Source organism: Cyprinodon variegatus, unplaced genomic scaffold (assembly GCF_000732505.1).
Source record: "Cyprinodon variegatus isolate N-32 unplaced genomic scaffold, C_variegatus-1.0 Scaffold71, whole genome shotgun sequence".
In the NCBI taxonomy this organism is placed as follows: Eukaryota; Metazoa; Chordata; class Actinopteri; order Cyprinodontiformes; family Cyprinodontidae; genus Cyprinodon; species Cyprinodon variegatus.
Genome location: NW_015150524.1, coordinates 198,281 through 216,223, shown reverse-complemented (window position 1 = coordinate 216,223; position 17,943 = coordinate 198,281). Strand labels below are relative to the sequence as shown.

General features: G+C 37.7%; 1 protein-coding gene across 10 annotated transcripts in view; it reads left to right on the top strand.

Moving 5' to 3' along the window:
* kcnq4 (potassium channel, voltage gated KQT-like subfamily Q, member 4) overlaps positions 1–17,943 on the top strand; it is a 79,646-nt gene that overhangs the window by 54,451 nt on the left and 7,252 nt on the right. The window contains exons 3-13 of one of the 10 annotated variants that reach the window (XM_015372397.1): positions 3,190–3,316; positions 3,447–3,622; positions 4,056–4,181; positions 5,400–5,510; positions 5,605–5,700; positions 5,772–5,860; positions 8,257–8,382; positions 8,712–8,732; positions 9,720–9,776; positions 12,467–12,693; positions 12,769–12,868. In XM_015372397.1, coding sequence (XP_015227883.1) covers positions 3,190–3,316; positions 3,447–3,622; positions 4,056–4,181; positions 5,400–5,510; positions 5,605–5,700; positions 5,772–5,860; positions 8,257–8,382; positions 8,712–8,732; positions 9,720–9,776; positions 12,467–12,693; positions 12,769–12,868 — 1,256 coding nt within the window. Of the gene's footprint in view, positions 1–3,189; positions 3,317–3,446; positions 3,623–4,055; positions 4,182–5,399; positions 5,511–5,604; positions 5,701–5,771; positions 5,861–8,256; positions 8,383–8,711; positions 8,733–9,719; positions 9,777–12,463; positions 12,694–12,768; positions 12,869–17,943 lie in introns of all 10 variants that reach the window. The other 9 variants (XM_015372396.1, XM_015372403.1, XM_015372401.1 and 6 more) reach the window with 9 other exon arrangements.

Here is a 17,943-nt window from a genome sequence, read left to right as displayed (position 1 = left end):
TCCTTCCAAACCTGACTCATCCACCTCCTCTCTTCTCTTCTCCTACCTTACTCATCATTATGTGTCTTTTAACAGCAATGTTCCTGACTTTCACTTTCATTCAGTTTACTCTGTCCATCAATCAACTGGGCCATTAGCAGCCAATTTGCCTTCAGTGGACTTTACCTACACTATAGCCTTCATTTGATCAGATGGCATTTTGGTATGGGCAGCCCATAAATCTACAATAACAAATGTAAACAAACACAAAGCTGCGAATTACATTTTGTTCTCATTTATTATAAATAACCATTTCAATTCCTCTAATTTAATATTTTCGAACTGTGTAAGGGTGTATGAAGGATTTTTAAAGTCTTATTCTGAGTAAGCATAGAAGATATGCTTTGGTACAGTAACCTTAAATGAAAAAGATTTATTGGTACTCACAAAATATTTGATACATACATTTAAGATACATACAGGGCATAATGTAATACCTTTGTATTTGAAAAGAGAAAAACACAACTACTCTTTGTGGGAGTAGTACTAGAATATTATCTAGATTTTATAAATTGGTTTTAGCATTAATCTAGAATAAAACACTGCAAAATTCAAAGGTAGCATTGAAGTAAGTATTCAGATAATGCATTTTATACCTGTTCTTCTGTTTGTGAAGCAAACTTGAAGATCCACCTTTACAGATATACTGCTTGTATCTTCATTGATGTAGTTGTATAAAAATGTTGCCTAATTGGAGCTTCCTGCTTAAAGTAGTAGCCAAATCTGATTGTGTTTTAAGCATTAGGAATTGTGTTTTAGCCAGCTGTCACACAGTGCACACTGACATGCAGGGGAGGGATAGAGCTGCATTTGCCTGACGTAAAATGCTTCATACAGTTACAATTGTTCTAGCATTTTTATGGACCCACTGGCACAGTGTAACATAATTTTGAAGCCAAAATTATTTTCAAAATCTTGATATTACTCAATGCTGGTCAATAAATACATTACCTGACTATTCCGTTGGTGTAGCTCCTGCCAAATAATGACTTTGTTTTAGTTTTACAGCTAGCGGACTGCTGACATTGATGACCTAATAAACGGGATTACCAACAACAGAGCAACACCCCATTGGTGTGGCAGGAGAGCACAGAGAATATCCAAACTTCTTTTATTTAAACAGACATTACAAATAATGCACACCATTTAAACTTGTCAAATGAAATAACAGCAATTGAGCAATATGCCAATGGCTAGATACAGGAGCTCTGCCCTACAAGAAACCTCCTTCTGGCCTATTTAACACAAAATAATACCATAAAGTACAAAAAACAGCCCTCTAATATGTATCTTAAAAAAAAAAATCTATATATATATATATATATATATATATATATATTAGGGATGCACGATATTGGGATTTTGGCCGATATCTGATATGCCGATATTTTAAAACTCATGTAGCCGATAACCGATATCAATACCGATGTTAAAGCTGGACAAAAATAAGTAGTCATTGAAAATAGCAGTTTTGTTATCAATTTCTGACACTTTGAAAAATAATATACTCAAATATATTTTCATATGCTGATATCAAATTGATTTTTAAAAACGCGGTATCGATCTATTTTACTTTCAAAATCTCGTGAAATTTCATCGTTCTGTTACAAACTCTCGTGATATTTTGCTAATTCTTGTGAGATTTTGTTAGTGAAATAGATCGATACCGCGTCAATATATCAACATATAAAAATATGGCAAAATTTAGTGAATTTTCGGGGGATTTCGTAGCATAACGATGACATATAGCAATATTTCATTAGTAAAAGAGATTGATATGGTGTTTTTAAATGGCAATATATCAGCATATGAAGATATTGTGATATTTTAATGTATCAATATTTTTTCCCTCGTCTTTAGAAGTTTTTAAGTCTGTAAAAAAGAAGTTTTTGAGGAAGAAGAAGAAGTAGTATTTTTTTTTTTTTTTTTTTTTTAGAATTTAGAAACTCAGAAGCTGATCAAATATCGGGTTAAATATCGGTGGGGTAGCCGATGTCCGATATTCAGTTTTAAGGCCGATACAGGCCGATACCGATAGGGGGCCGATTATATCGTGCATCCCTAATATATATATAGATATCTTTTGTGACAGTAAATCAGATTAATTGTGATTAATTGATTATTGAAATAATTGTTGAATTACTAAAACAGTCTTCAACTGACAGAGTGACCAACCTTGAGGTGCAGTTTTACCAAAATTGTAAAAAAAACCAAAAAACTTTTGTCTATAAATATGCACTATCCAGAACAAAAATCTCCTTTTAGGAACCTTTGGTTATCCGATTATTAATCGATCGATTAATCAAAAAATAATCAACAGTTAGTTTGTTAGTTGTAATTGTTTGTTTATATCACAACACATCAATTGAGATACAATATTGGCTGCCTATAGTTGCCTTTATTGCTCAAATGTTTTACCTTATTTTAATATTTCTTAATCTGATGCTACAATATGCAGTTTATTGGTCTACGCTTCTGAGAGCTAACTCACCTCAACATGAGGAACAGTTGGGGATTTATCTATCTGTATAATTTGTTTTATCATTATAATAATCTAATTGCTCGAAGGCAGTTATGAGCATGTATAGAACACTGAGCTTTTAAAACATGATACAACTACTGATGAAGAAAAAAACCTATAGCACTAGCTTTACAGCAACTAAGCTTTTACAGCACCAGTGCTATAACATAACTTTTTAGATCTTTCAATCACCATGTTTCCTTAGAAACCCTAAGGGGTTAGCTTCCTCTTAGAAAGGCCCAGTCTGTTTTGATTGGTCAGCTTCAACAACAGCAGCAAAGACCCCCGTTTTCACACAATATTGTTTGATCTTTTCTGTAATTTATGTTCATTGAAGGAGAGATGGGAAACTTTTTTGCTTCCTATAAGAAGGTATAAAGGGTGACCAGCCTGATTTCATATTTAAGTGTTGCTTGTTAAAATGCTAAACATGTGTTTGCTGTAAATACAAAGACTTACCTGCAATGTAAGAACAAGCATAAAGAATGCAATTACAAAAAAACAAAAAAAACAGCGAATGTGTCATTTTCTCATGGATGTTAACTAGATGTTAAAAAAAGTGAAAAAGTTATGTTTGTGAAGCATGGATATAGATTGCAAAATATTTTTTTTTTGTATGTGATTTACAGGAGTTTGTAATGATCGTAGTGTTTGGCTTGGAGTACTTCATCAGGATCTGGGCCGCTGGCTGTTGTTGCAGATACCGGGGATGGCAGGGACGCCTGAGATTTGCCAGGAAGCCCTTCTGTGTCATAGGTGAGAGTCTGTGTGTGAATAGTTAATCAAAGCCAATAGTTCTCTCTGTTTCTGTGGACAACATTTGTAAACATCATCTCAATGTGACCTTTTCCCTTCTTTCTGCGTCCGTCTGCCTGGTTCCCTGCAGACTTCATCGTTTTTGTGGCGTCACTAGCAGTAATTGCTGCAGGGACGCAGGGCAACATCTTCGCCACGTCAGCCCTGCGCAGCATGCGTTTCCTGCAGATCCTGCGTATGGTTCGTATGGACCGACGAGGAGGCACCTGGAAACTTCTTGGCTCCGTCGTTTATGCTCACAGCAAGGTGGAAAAGAAAAACTGCTTTGTTTTTTTGCTAAATAATAACTCTTTAAAATATATTAGAGGAATAAAAGGTTGTATTAAGCATCCCACTTGGGTGGGATGTCTTGAAGCTAACTGAGGATTACCTGGTAATTGATTCTCCCTGTCTTTAAACATGCATCTTACTTTGAGCTACTTGCTCTGGGGTACTTCCTTCGCTGACTAAAGTAATGCATACACTATACTGTCAGCATTATGTTGTGAGCTACAATGAGGATGATTAACTGCTCAAAAAAAAAAAAAAAAAACCTTTCCAAATGCAATGATGCAACCATGTTAAAGTGCAAGCCAAAAGCAATCATGTGGTGAACATAGCCACTAATGACAGCAGGGATTTGGATGGTAAATATGCTGCTGCTAGCTGGTGTGATCCATGTCCTTTCTGTGTCTGACAGGAGCTGATTACAGCCTGGTACATAGGTTTCCTGGTGCTGATATTTGCTTCTTTCCTTGTCTACCTGGCTGAAAAAGACATCAACTCAGATTTTGTCACCTATGCAGACTCCCTCTGGTGGGGAACTGTAAGTACTGCAAAATACACCAACTTTGCAGGTTCTTTTCCTGTCCAAACACTTGTCATTCTCTTTTGGACTAATGGTGAATGCATTTTCTATAGACTTTGTATTACATTGAATGATTTTAGGGTATTTAGGGCATTTTCTTAAACATAAAACTAGAAGTTGCACAAAAAAAATCCTTAAACTCTAATTATAGGTGATTTAATCATAAACTATATTAAGGTGGTACAGGGTAATGATGCTTATTGTTTATGCAAGGTAGCTTTAGTATATGTTATTAATTACTGCTTTACTTTATTTATAAATCATGATGGCAATTTTGATGTTCCATCAACAAACCTTTGATTGTTTTATTAGGATTTTACATGATAGATAAATATGAAGCATCTATAACTTTCCTAAAAATAATACATCTAAAAGGTTTGACCCAAATTTTTATCCTGTCCATTGCAGCAATGCTTAGTAGAGGTGCTTGCTATGTTTTTTTTTTCAATCTTTTTACACGTAAAGAAAATACTTTCAGCTGATTCTTACTCAAAACAGTAATTAATGTTAGATAGGGTTTAACATATTAACAGCATTTCTAAAGTCACAGATTTTAAATCAGATTTGGTCTAGACTTCCCCTCACCCACTTTATGACATAATCAGGCTTTGATCTAGGATGTGCAATTGGAGCTCTAGCCCTAATATAGGTTCATTTTCATGCTAGCAGGAGAAGATTCAGTGTTGACTATTCTTTCACTATTAGCCTGACCAGCTTCCCCACAGCATTATGCTGCCACCATTTCACCATGGGGTTGGTGTGATCAATTCAAAGACAGGAATCTAATTTCATAGCCTATCCTGGCACTAAAATCCACGTCTTTGTTCCTTACCTGTCAGCTACAGTATGCCTCTTGTTTTTTAAATGTAAGACCAAAAGCAAACAGTTTGATCTCTTCTCAGGTGACATCACTACCAGGTATACTTTTCATTGATTAGGGGTTTTCTGAAGGCTATGATAGATTTAATTCAGGGGTATAGGAGGAAATTGGGTTGTATACAATCAGAAATCTCACTTTTTTTTCTATTTTGCAAGAGAATAAAAGAAATTGTGGCTGAAAAGCAAAATTAGAGATGTTATGGGGAAAAATAATCACATGTCATAGAGTAGTAAGACTGTATAATTAACACATTGCTGTAGCTTGTGTTTGAGACCTGGATTTCTTCACACATTCAGATAACTTTGACCACAATTGGTTACGGTGACAAGACTCCACGTACATGGCAGGGCCGGCTTCTGGCTGCTGGCTTTGCCCTTCTGGGTGTCTCCTTTTTTGCCCTACCTGCTGTAAGTTTGCTGTATGTACAAATATCTGAGCATGGTGCTTTCTTTTACAAAAGAATAATGATCGAAACCGGCTTTTTCTTTTTTTTCTCTTTAGGGAATCTTAGGCTCAGGCTTTGCCTTGAAGGTTCAAGAGCAGCACCGGCAGAAGCACTTTGAGAAAAGGAGGATGCCTGCTGCAAATCTCATACAGGTAATATGTATCCTTAATTATATATCCATAATTATTTGGGCAGTGTTGACTTTAGTTCTTTCTCCCTCTAGGCTGCATGGCGTCTCTATTCAACAGATGCAAAACACTCGTATCTAACAGCAACATGGTATTTCTACGACAGCATGTTACCTTCATTCAGGTAGGTGTTGTCATCGGGCCTCTTGGTCTGCAGTGAGCTGACTCAACAAAACCCAGAAACCTGCGGTTGTACTTTTGTATAAAACACTGGCATTAAGAGATTCACAATCTCCCAAAAGGCTAAGAGGAAATATTAAAAAGTTGGATTTGATTTTATTCTCAATTACGTGTTATAAAGCAGCATTTTGTTATTATAACCGTCTTCAGTTAAGTTGGGATCAGGGTGAGATACATAACACAGATTTAATTACACATTTTTACCATTGTTATTTAGTTACTTTGGGTTTTGAAGCATTATTTTAATTTGCCATCTTTTATTTTAATAAGCATTTTTTGCTTTTTCATGTTTAACGTAGCAATAAAAAAAAAATAAAAAAACACCTAAAATATCTGGCATTTCTTCTATTTTGATAGAAAGAATGAAAGCTTGTTGGTGACCTAACTTTTTACATTAAAGCCAAAAATGCAAGTTTTTAGGTGCAACAAATTTGTCCTGAAATTTGCATTATTTGAATAAGAGACATATTCTTGGATCAAACTGCAAAGTATTACGTGGGTTATTTTTATATACACATATCAAATTAACTGTCCACAAAAAGATTCCTCCTGAACACCATATGTCCCAGTGAATTGAAACTTCTATTGTTGATATCCAGTAGCTGTTGTCTTCTAAATGTAGGGAGGAAGAAAATGAAGATAGGAGGAGACACTACAGGTGAAAAGTGTAATCATTCATTTTTTGTTCCTTATATTGATTGTTGAGGAGTTCCAGTAACCCAAACTAATCATAATTTGGACTGTCTTGATAAATGTTTATAATCTAACAGAACTGTTGAGATATATATGATATTTAAAAAAAAAATATACTGATTTGATTAAATTTATTGGAACCAGTCTTTCTATAATGATTACTCTCATGATGCCATCAGGTATTTGTGAAGGGAAAAATATCCTTATGTAGAACAGAAATAAGTTACTGAGTAAATAAATATGTATGAAGCCCTTTTGGACTTGAATTAAGCTTATTTTAAAAGGACCATCTCCAATTAGAAACAAACTCCTTGGATTGAAAATTACCTTAAATATTTTTATTTACATTTAACTCTAAATCTGTCACAGGTTGAATTGTGGGCCTAACTTTGTTTGTGATTGGGCTAACCCTAGTCTATCTAAACACATAAACTCTAATTACTCAGAGGAAAGGAGCATGAGCCTAAACAACCCAAAATGCAAATTTTAACCTTCCATCTAATGGTTATTTGCCTTTAAAAACAGGAGTTTGAAGTACTGCCAATGGAAAAAGGGAGAACGTATAAATTATACAGCTGTTCAGTTCTACGTGGTTGAATTCAAAAGGAAAGGCTTTAATTCCACTGAATCATTTTGATGGCGTATTGTGCAGGGTTTCGTTTTAAAAAAACGAACATATTTTGATGCGTCACATTGTGCACGAAATACTAAATATATTTAGGAAGTTCTCTAGATTTATTTAAAATCTCGAATTTGAATTACATGAATGACACAAAGTAGATAGACTAAAGTTAAAGTTGACAGGAATGCCACGCTTTTCTGTTAATTGGCAGATTTTAATTTTATGACTTAAACAGTGTTTTTTGCTTCACGACAAGAAACAAAGGAGAAAAAACCCCCCACACATTTTCACAACTGCTTCTAAAACCTTCAAATAAATTTTCTGTATTTCAACATTCTTCTTAAAGTTTGACATAATTTTTTCAGTAGCAAAATTAATATTTTTTCCTCGAGGTGGCCATAATATTCCTTTGTACTTTTCATGTAAAGTATTTTTTTTATGTATTAATTTGACTAATTTTGATTTGCTTAAAAGGAGGGGAAAATTAGAAAAGTTCATCCAAAGGAAAATGTCTCCCTGATGAAAGTCGGAGTAGCCTTTGTGTTCAGGGCTCAAAATAAACTTTCTCAAAAGACAAATGAACAAAAATAGAAATTATGCTTTACTGCAAAAGCTAGAACAATATATTAATAAACCACCAGATCAAGGTAATATATATGTCTGGTGTAATATATGTATAGTTTATTCTCTGTTAATATTACACGGTTTGATGTTGGTGAATTAAATCATACTACCCCACTCCATATAGGACTTTTGGTAATTTAAGAAAGAAGCACATCCAAGAAGGAGAAACCTCCAACCAAAAGAAATAATTTCCCTTTAAACCTTTTTAATTTTCCTTCTTGATGAGAAAAGAGAGTACGTTTTGGACCCTGCATACATATACTTTCTATCATGTATCCCTCTTCTTTTAAGTGTTTTGGACCACTGAGTTGGCCTTTTTGTGGCTTTCCATTTGTTTTTGTTTTTTCATTTTTATTTGTCATGTGTTTTGTTTTTTGTTCATTTTTGTACGTGGCTGTCAGGGAACTGACGCTACTGTTCAGTCACCTCCAGCGACAACGTAGCACCAAGAAGGTTCTGCAGAACTCCTACCACACGCTGCTGTCTGGGCTCCGGCCCTACAGCTCCCCCTATTTGTCGAGGGACAGGTAGGCACCTCACCACCTCTTACAGCCCTAAAGTTCATCCAAATAGGTGGCAAATCTCTCAACAGTCACACTGATCATCAGGCACAAGTTATTTTAGGACTGTCTAAAAGCAAAATGCATGGAGGTGTGGTTCCACTAACCGTCCTATACTAATTTGAGTTCACTGTGTTTCAGGCCCTTCTGCTTTTTACCGTCTTTGTCTGCAAAGCTCATACCTTGGCCATCTCTGCCATCTCTCGCTCCTCACTCACCAGTTTCCTCTTCCTCTCCTTCTTTCCCTTATGTCCATTCTGTCCTTTTCATGGCATCCATCCTCCATCTGTTCTCAGGAAGGCAGAAGTTCCATGCAGGTTTGTTCTTCACGCCATGAGCTGGCCTTGTAAACTAAATGGTATTATTAGTTAAAGCTTATTGGTTGGGATACATTTCGATCAACTCTAAAGTATTAAAAGGTATTTGCAGGCCTCTGGATGAAGGAAGCACGGCAAGGTATTTGACTAATGAATTATTTGATAAGATTTGTCATTTGAGGTCCTGTTGTCACACGGTGATGGCTATACTTAGCGGGGAAACCCTTAACTGCTATTTGGCATCATTTTATTTGTTTATAAATAACTCTTATCACCCCCTTCTAATCGAAAAATTTCCTTCAGGATGCATATTTTCTTTGCTCTAAAATGATTTCAAATTATTAAGTTTAAAATGCCCATTTGGACCATTGAGAGAAAGAAATCACCTTGAGATGCACTGAATACAGATTTGTGACCTATTTTAAATCTTGGCTCTTGAGGTCATACTACATAAGTCATTTTTCTAAAATTAAATGCTAAATGATTTAATCAAATAGCTAAACAGCTTATGATAACTATGAACATGGTTAGTGAGCTAGCATTACTGTATAGCAACCTTTACCAAATCTGACATGTTAACAAAGCTGACAGACGTAGAAAAACTAAAAGGATAAAGCAGACCAGCCTGTTTAGCCTTACTGTTATCTGCTAAAAGTATTGTTCTCATTCATCCTTGCTGCCTGAATGAGTGCAGATATGTCAGTCAAGCATAGAAAAGTAGAAAGTATTCTTCTTAAAGTCCTCGGGTCAATCTCCAACCTGGTACTATTTAGTTGCTTTATTGATCAGCCAAGGGGAATCATTTAAGTGTCTGATCTCTAGATCGAAACTTCTCCGTCCCTTTCTCTATGTTTTCTCTTTGCTACACCTTGTCCTCATGGGTTTATTGGGTACCCAAATTGCATCCAAGGACCTCCTCTACCCTCACTTCCACCACCCCCTTTCCACCCCTCACCCTCTTTCCCTCTGCCTTGTGTGTCTCCCCAGTCAGCTCCTTTCTAAAAAGCGAGGTCTCTTCCGGATTCATGCTGGCCGCAAGCAGAGGTACCCACAGCAACAATCCTGTGCACGGGGCACGCTAAGATGTCGCAGATCAATAACATGGCTCTTACTTCTTCAGCAACACATCCTGCCTACATTGCCTGAAGCACTCAAAGATTTGTGGACCGGGTGCAGTGGCCTTCTAAATGTTTTCTTACAGTAATGCAAAAAAACATTCACAGCATGAGTTCCAGAAAGATGTTGCATTAATAATTGATATAAGATGCACTGTGTTAAATTAAGTCCTTAAACAGGCATTGCACTCTGGTCCACAAATGAAATAAATATATAGTTTAAGGCCTGTTTTTTTTTTTTTTTGTAAATACCTCAGAACTAGGACTGTGCTAATATTGCTAATATTTGGAAATGTCCTAGTTGGTTTAAGCCCGCTGTTTGTTGCATTACAACCACAAACCTCATTGTACCATATTGAGTTTAAAATGACTGAGCAAGTCTAAAGTGAAAGTTTAAAATGTTCATCTGGATCCTGTCTTGGAACTAAGGTCCATAAAGTTACAGCTTAACTATTTTTTGGGTGGGTCTTTATTGGATTTGCACTTCCATATGCCATTTTTGTTATTTCACCAATTCTACTGTGGATGTAGTGTCAGGATCCTTCTGCAGCCAATAGAAATAGTTTCTTTCTCCCCCTAAATTTGTCTATTTATTTCTATTTATCTTCCCATCAACTCTTACTGTTTTTCTTGTCCCTAAAGAGAAAGAGCATACATGATTGTGTCACCTTTGTATGTCACAGTGGTGATGCACACCTCCTATAGTTAAATAGATTTAGTAAAAAAAAAAAAGTTCAGTTTAGGTCAACAGGACAGACCCTTTCTGTCCTTTTGACAAGAACGGGTCTTCTAAGGTGTGGATCTCTGCTGCCTTTCCAGCATAACTTTGAGCCTCTTGGTTGCCCTAGTAATGCTGCCCTCACCCAGATAGTCACTTTAGGTGTAGGCCAATTCTTTGTAGTCATGCTTTTGATGAAAACACAAAGATTAAGCCTTTTAGGATTATTTTGTAATCCAACCATGCTTTAAATATATTAAATACAAAGACGCTTCTTATGTTTCCCAATTTCAGTCCAAGCAAGTTGCTATTGGTCTATCACAAAAATCACAGGCTTATGGCTGTAATGTAACAATATGGGTTATGGATACTATTGCAGGGCAGTGTTTACATTTTCAGTAACCTGAATTTTCCTCTCGCCGAAGGTCTGTGATAGTATTAAAATTTTCACAAGGAAAACCCTTGTTTTGCTACTTTATATTTATTTTTCTGGAAAACGGTTGACACTTGTGTGCATGCTCTTCCTTTTCAAATCAGCCACATCTCTCAATCAAATCAACACCTTTGTGTTGTGCTTCTACAGATTGAAGGTGATCCAGTTTGCATGCACTGTTCTCTCGATGTGCTGCTGAGAAATGTATGGTTTCCGATGCTCCAGGAGCATCCGCTTCTTTTCCATGTATGGCATGCAAAGGTCTTTCATGCTACCCCCCACATTCCCATTTTATTACTGTTTGTATGAAATGCTGCCTCCACTAAATATACTCTTGCTATTTGATTTCTAATTCAAATAGCCTGCTTATGTGTATCATACGCCAGGCAAAGAGTAAACCATCTGAAAAGATGTGAAAGTAAACGACCTTGCACTTACTTCTCTGCGGTGCATGACAGTAGCTCTGCCCATGGATCCGTGATAGTATATAACCTCTAAGCAGCTGCTGAGTGGGAGATCTCCACAAGAGCAGCTTTACTGGCAATGTTAGGAGTCAATCTTTTGTAGAGCCAGCCTGCCAAATAGCTTTCCTCTTGTAAGCGGTTGACCTCAAATAGCCTGACTTGGCTTGTGGTGATTGGTACTGAGTGTTTAAAAATGCCTTTTGTATTGCTGCCCTTTGAAGCCAATGTTCTCATACCTATACAGTTTGCTGAGGGGATTAAGGTGGTTTCTGTGATATTTGCAAAACCATTTTTTTTGCTGTTCAAGCACCTTCGTTGTAGTCTTTATTTGTATTTTGCTGATTCAGGGGCAAAGACAGAGATAACAGGGCATTCCTAAGGGCAGAAACGGTTATTATTGCACAGAGGTTCTCTTTAATTCAGCTGTTCTGACCTTCGCTTAATGTAAATCTTTGTTTCCTTGTTTTGTCAGTTTCATCATTTTAGTGACTGGTATAACAAGAACCCAAGTTTTTTCTGTTTCCTCTTCTCTACTAACAAACTCTTTTCTAACAGAATTAGGTTGTCATTCTGCTGTTTTCCAAATGCCACCTATTTTCCACATGGTGTAATGCTGCTCTTAACCCCAAAGGTGTTTTAGCGCAATGAAACCAAAGCAGACTGCTGTTTGAATAAAAGACACCTGGTGTCATTTAATTGATTTTTACATCAACAAAATGCCGATTTAGCTCTGATCATGGGAAAGCAATCCCAGCTTTTCAGATTCTCTTAGCAGTGACAGATAGTTTTAACATTTCCTGTTGACAAGTAGAAATATACAAGCCAAACTTCTTAAAGGAACTAGAAAAGGATATCCAGTTGTCTTCTGTTCAAGCACTGAGAGCTCCTCTTTTCCTCGCTGACTGAGAAATCCACACCAGAAAGAGAAGATTGAATGCCTGCCATTTTCCAAGAATACCAACATGTCTCCATCTATTTAACTACTTTAACCTCACTGTCAGCAGTAAAATGGGCTTTCGGGATCGGATCCGGATGAACAACTCCCGTTCATCCCAAACCATCCGAAACAAAGCCTCACCTCTGCCCCCCGGCTCCGGTGTTCGCCGCTCCCCCAGCCAGGAGAACGTACCTGAAGCCACCAGCCCTGGAAAGGTCCAAAAGAGCTGGAGCTTTAACGACCGCACTCGTTTCCGCACCTCCCTTCGCCTCAAGCCACGTCCACCTATTGATGGTAAGCTGATATTGCACATATTCTTAGAGCTTACAATAAATGTGTTAATGGTTGTCTTTTACTCATGCACATCAGTGGAGGGATTGGGAGAGGAAAGCGTGGAAGACAAGTCATATTGTGATGTGGCCATGGACGAGGTGATTCCAGCAGTGAAGACGCTTATACGAGCTGTCAGGTGGGTCCTTTAACCAAGGGGATGCTTTCAACCCTAATTTATCTGCCGTCTTGACTCTCATCTTTAGGTTCACAATAAGAGATTATCTAATCTGAAAGCTGTTTTGACAAATCTCAAGACAGTTGTCAGTTTTGTTGACCTACAAGTAGCAGTTGGTCAGCAGTGTCTGTTTTCTGCTTTATTTAGTTTCCATGGTAATCAACATCTTTGCTTCTTTTCCTGCTTTAGATTTTAAATCAGAACTTAAGCTTTCAACTGTCATTTAATGGGCTGATAACATCAAAAGTAGCCGTTTTGTATGTAGTCACTGGTGTTAACAAAATTCAAGGTATGAATGTAAGGAGGAGCACTTGTGGGGAAAAAGAACCTTTGTAGCCGTTTCTTGGTCACATTCTTATTGTTATTTAACTTGTCTTGATCTCTAAGCCATGATTAAGCTGTTTAGCCTCTGTCAGAGCAAACTGCATCCTTACACTTCCATCCATTCCAAGCGAGCTGGCTGCTTCCTAAGTAGGTGAACATACAGTAGAATGTTTTGAATTGCTGCATCCACAGCAAAAAGTGTGGTTTTAGTCATAAACAATCACATTAAGCATGCTCATGTTTATACAGGCCAAAAAAAAAAAAAAGAAACGTATATAGTGTAACCGACATTTAGCTGATCAAGCAGAAGTGTCCACTTTAAGGTAACAGATCTACTGCAGGCATGGTTAGTTTCCCCATGTGACCTTGTCAGTCAGTGAGCCCAGCAGGCTGCAGTTGGTCACATGTGAGGCTGGTGTGATGGGGATGCTTATTAGTAAATATACATAAACACAAAAAGACAGAGATGAAAACAGTATCTAGATGGATCACAATATAATATGGCTGAAAGGGAAATCATGTTTTACCGCTCTGACAAGGTCAACTGTAGCAAATTGTGATTAAGGGCTTTTGTGATATTTAAGCCAGTTTCTGATATTGTAGTATCTCTTCCTGAAATGGAAGCAATGCTGGAGTATGCCACTCAAGGACAGTTTTTGTAAATACAAAAATGTAAAAATAAACCACTCTATGATATAAATACAATAATAGTTCTTAATTTACCCAGTAAATATAACAATTGAATTAGAAGTGTACAGCCGGTGAGAAAGAGTTGCATGAAAGGTTTTTTTTAAAGAATATTTTTATCCAACATGATCCTCCATCATGGTTTGCTGTAGTACCAACACTTTCTTAAGGTCATGTGTCATGAAGAGGGACAGATGAACCCAGTATTCAAGGTGAGACAGTCAGTAGGAAACTTGAAAAATGTTTATTGAAATAAAAACATAAACAGACGCAACAAAAGTGGAGCTGCTGAGGATTTGTGGCTCGCTGCGACTGCAGGAGGGGGGCGGGGCACCGGCCAATCTCAGACACTCTGGTTATGGGAGAAACAGAGGTAAGTCACTTACCTGGTTTAACAGTTCAGTCCAATCCCACTCTTCCTTGAAAGGGGTGCAATCCAGCCACTGGACTGCCAACTGACGCAGCGTGCGTCACCCAGAGTGTCCCCGGAGCTGAAACCCTGGAGGACTTGCAGGAAGCTGATCAGAGCCAAGGGCAGACAGATCAGACAGGAACAGGAACCCAAGAGCTCCCAGGCTGGTTCAGAGTCCAATGGAGTCCAGAAGGGTGAACAGGCGGACACGCACAGAAGCAGACAGGCTCAGATGCAGACGGGCAGGCTCAGTGGTAGAGGGTAACCGAGACAGGACGTGGAACCAGAACTTGATGCCGGAAACCTTAAACTGGTCTCCTCCTTGGAGCCAGGCTTACAGGAATAAAAGCTGAACCTCCCCACGTTCCGAGCCAAAACCCTGAGAACTCCAAAGGGGAGGAACAGTGAATGATCAGGAGACAAGACAGACGCAAAACACTCTTTCCTCTGGCCGCCATGATCCAGACCAGGACATGAACCGTGGAGTAAACTAAAATACAACTGAACAGAGGGACTAACAGAGAAACAAATAATGATCTGGACCCGAATGCTCAGGCTGAACTGAATATAAAGAAAAGGAAACAGGGGAAAGGAATAAATGATAATTACAGCAGGGAGGGAAAATGGCAGGTGAAATAAATAAATAAACATTTAAGGTTGAGGAATCAGGCCAGATCATGACATGATGTGTTTCCTTTTGAGATGTTTTGTCTGCCATACGATCTGCCAAAATAGTTCTATAAAGGTAATAGCAGCTTTTTCTACAGCATTATGTGATGATATATTCCCTTTCAACCTATAAGACATAACATATTGCTAGATTACAGAATACATTACATGTATAAAGTTTTACCTATCTTTCAGAGTTAAACCAAGACATTGTAGTTATTTTTGCTCCAAATTTCTTCATGTTTCCAAGTTTTTGAGCTTTAGTTGTAGTTATTGGATGTTGGTAGATTTCTTCAGATTATCATCTTACTTCAAATAAGGTTTAAGCCTCTTTGACAGGGAAATATTTAAAAGAAACTGCACGGAAAGCCATTACAGAAGGCAATCGTTGACTTTTTGCAAAGAAATCAAAGGTCTGCTAGCTTGTAATGAATCTGCCCTCACATGAATTTGGCAGCAAATCATTCCAAGCATTTATGTCAAATGTTACTGATGAGAACAGCACTTTTATACTCTCTTCTATTAACCAATTTTCTTCTCAGCGATATTCAAGATGTTGATATCAACACAAAAACAGTCCCCTGAGAAACCCTTTGGCTTTGCAGAGCCTGATATGTTGCATTTTGGCCTCTTTAAAATCTATGATAGTAAAAAAAATAGAATGGAAAATCCCTTTTGTTGTCCCACAATTTGGTAAATCGTGGAGTTACTGCAGCAGAAAGTGATAGCAAAAGCGGTCCCATAACGTGGACCACAGAAAAGTGTATAAAAAAAAAAACAGAATAAGCGACAGAGTTAAGGAAATATAAAATATTGTACTGTATAGTGTTTATACAATATAAATACTGTGCATCTGAAGAATAAATATTTTCACAGTAAAGGATATGTGAAAAAAGCAGGAACAGCAATTCAGTTCAATTCAATTCAGTTTATTTAAATTCACAACACATGCCATCTCAAGGCCCTTTACAGTTCACTAGATCATACAGGCAAATTGATTCAAGGTTTTCTATCTAAGGAAAACCAGTTGATTGCTTCGACTCATTGACTTGAAGGCAATCCCTCACACTAAACATGCGTGTAGGAACAGTGGAGAGAAACAACCCCCTTTTAACAGGAAGAAACCTCCAGCAGAACCAGGCTCAATGTGAGAAGCCATCTGCTAAGGCTGACAGGGGTTCAAGGAGACAGAAGCAGAGATACTTAAGGCAACTGTGAAAGACGACCCCGTCCAGGAAACACACAGCCAGGCAGATGAGCTCCGGGCCAGCTCCCATGTCAGAAGATGAAGAGAGCACATCCAGCCAGTCACAGTCAGAGAAAGAGGACTACACTGAAAAACAGGCTGATCTCAAACATCTATATAACATTTATGGCAGCAGCACAGCTGATATTTCTCTCCAGGAGGGTGTCAAAGCCAAACAGGAACAGGCCAGATGAAGCTACTATAAGAAAAACAGAGATGGCATAAGGTTAGAGATTGAGCTATCAAATACTGCAGAGTGGGAGAATAGAGATAGAATGATGAAAAAGGGGTCCCTATGTCCTCCAGAAGCGTACGCCTCTAGCAGCATAACTATAGAGATAGCTCAGCAGAAATGTGCAGCATGTTGACAGCAGAGATGACACTAGCATGTTATTTAACTAAGACAGAAACTGTGCAAAAATTAGCATTAATATAAGTTTGAGGTTGTTGGGAACAATGATGGTTATAAAGTCTTACAGCTGCTGGGAGGAAGGATCTTTGATTACGCTCCATGGTGCATTCAGGGAGCAGGTCTCAGAGGATGGTTTAGATTTTGCACACATAGGTTAAACTATGCACAACCATAGTTTAACCTATTCACAGTAGCACTGAAATGAGCCACCAACCCAAATGATTAATCCATGCTGATCCGTTTTTCCTAAAAAAAAAAAAAAAAAAAAAAAAAAAAAAAAACACCAATCGTGTCCTAATCTCTGTCTGATGTTTTTTTATTTTTTTTTATTTTTCTTTTTTATGCATAAAACAGAGAATTCCAAGAAGTTGCAAGCATTAGCACAGACTTGCCACACCATTCAACATGCACACTCTCTCAGATTACCTGGATGAAGTTTTTTCACTGATGGTGGCAGAAAAACTACAATTGCTAGCAAACATCTGGTGCTTGGGCAGAGCTGTACTCCTGGGGGGGTTGATGAAAGCAGTTTACAATACCTCTGTTTCCAGCTCCCTGATGTCAGCACTGGAGCCTGACTGTATTGCAAGGTACTAGGAACCTGTCTAAGGAGCTCTACATTTGTAGATGCCCTTGGAAAAATGACCTTGTTCATGAACATTATTGAGTTTTTAAGATATTCCCAGAATGCTTTAGTAGGATCTATACTTCACAACAAACCCCTTTAGTTTTTCTGATTTATAGGTTTTCTGCATCATTTACCTTTTGTAAAATGTTCCAATGGAGCTCCTCACAGGATGCTCTAGTTGTAATGTTTGCATTTCGTTGCACTTCATAAAGATGTCTTACCTAGTGTTTCACCTTTCACCTAAACGGTAAAGTTTTTGGTTTAATATGTAATTGTTTAAGGACCTGTGGTCACTCCATACCTGGTTTTACTTTTCTTTGGCTAAATTCAAGCAGATTTCTAATATTATAATTTGTAGAAAAGCTTTTCTCCAGATATGTTTTGTATTTTGTAGTATGTACCAACATGTTTTACTGTGTGACAGTGTAATGCTACTGATGGGGCATAGCGCTGTCTTCTCAGCTTTGTGCTTGACTCAGCAAATAACTCTAACCTCAGCTGCTCTGTGCTGCAGACAATAGGAGGGAGGGAGTTCCTATAGATAGTGCAGGTGTGTAAACAGCAGGTGTTTTCACTGTGTTAACATACCGGTACGTTTGCATCATCTCAGCACGGCTCATGATTGATGTTAGGGAAACACAGAAAGGTTTTATTGCTG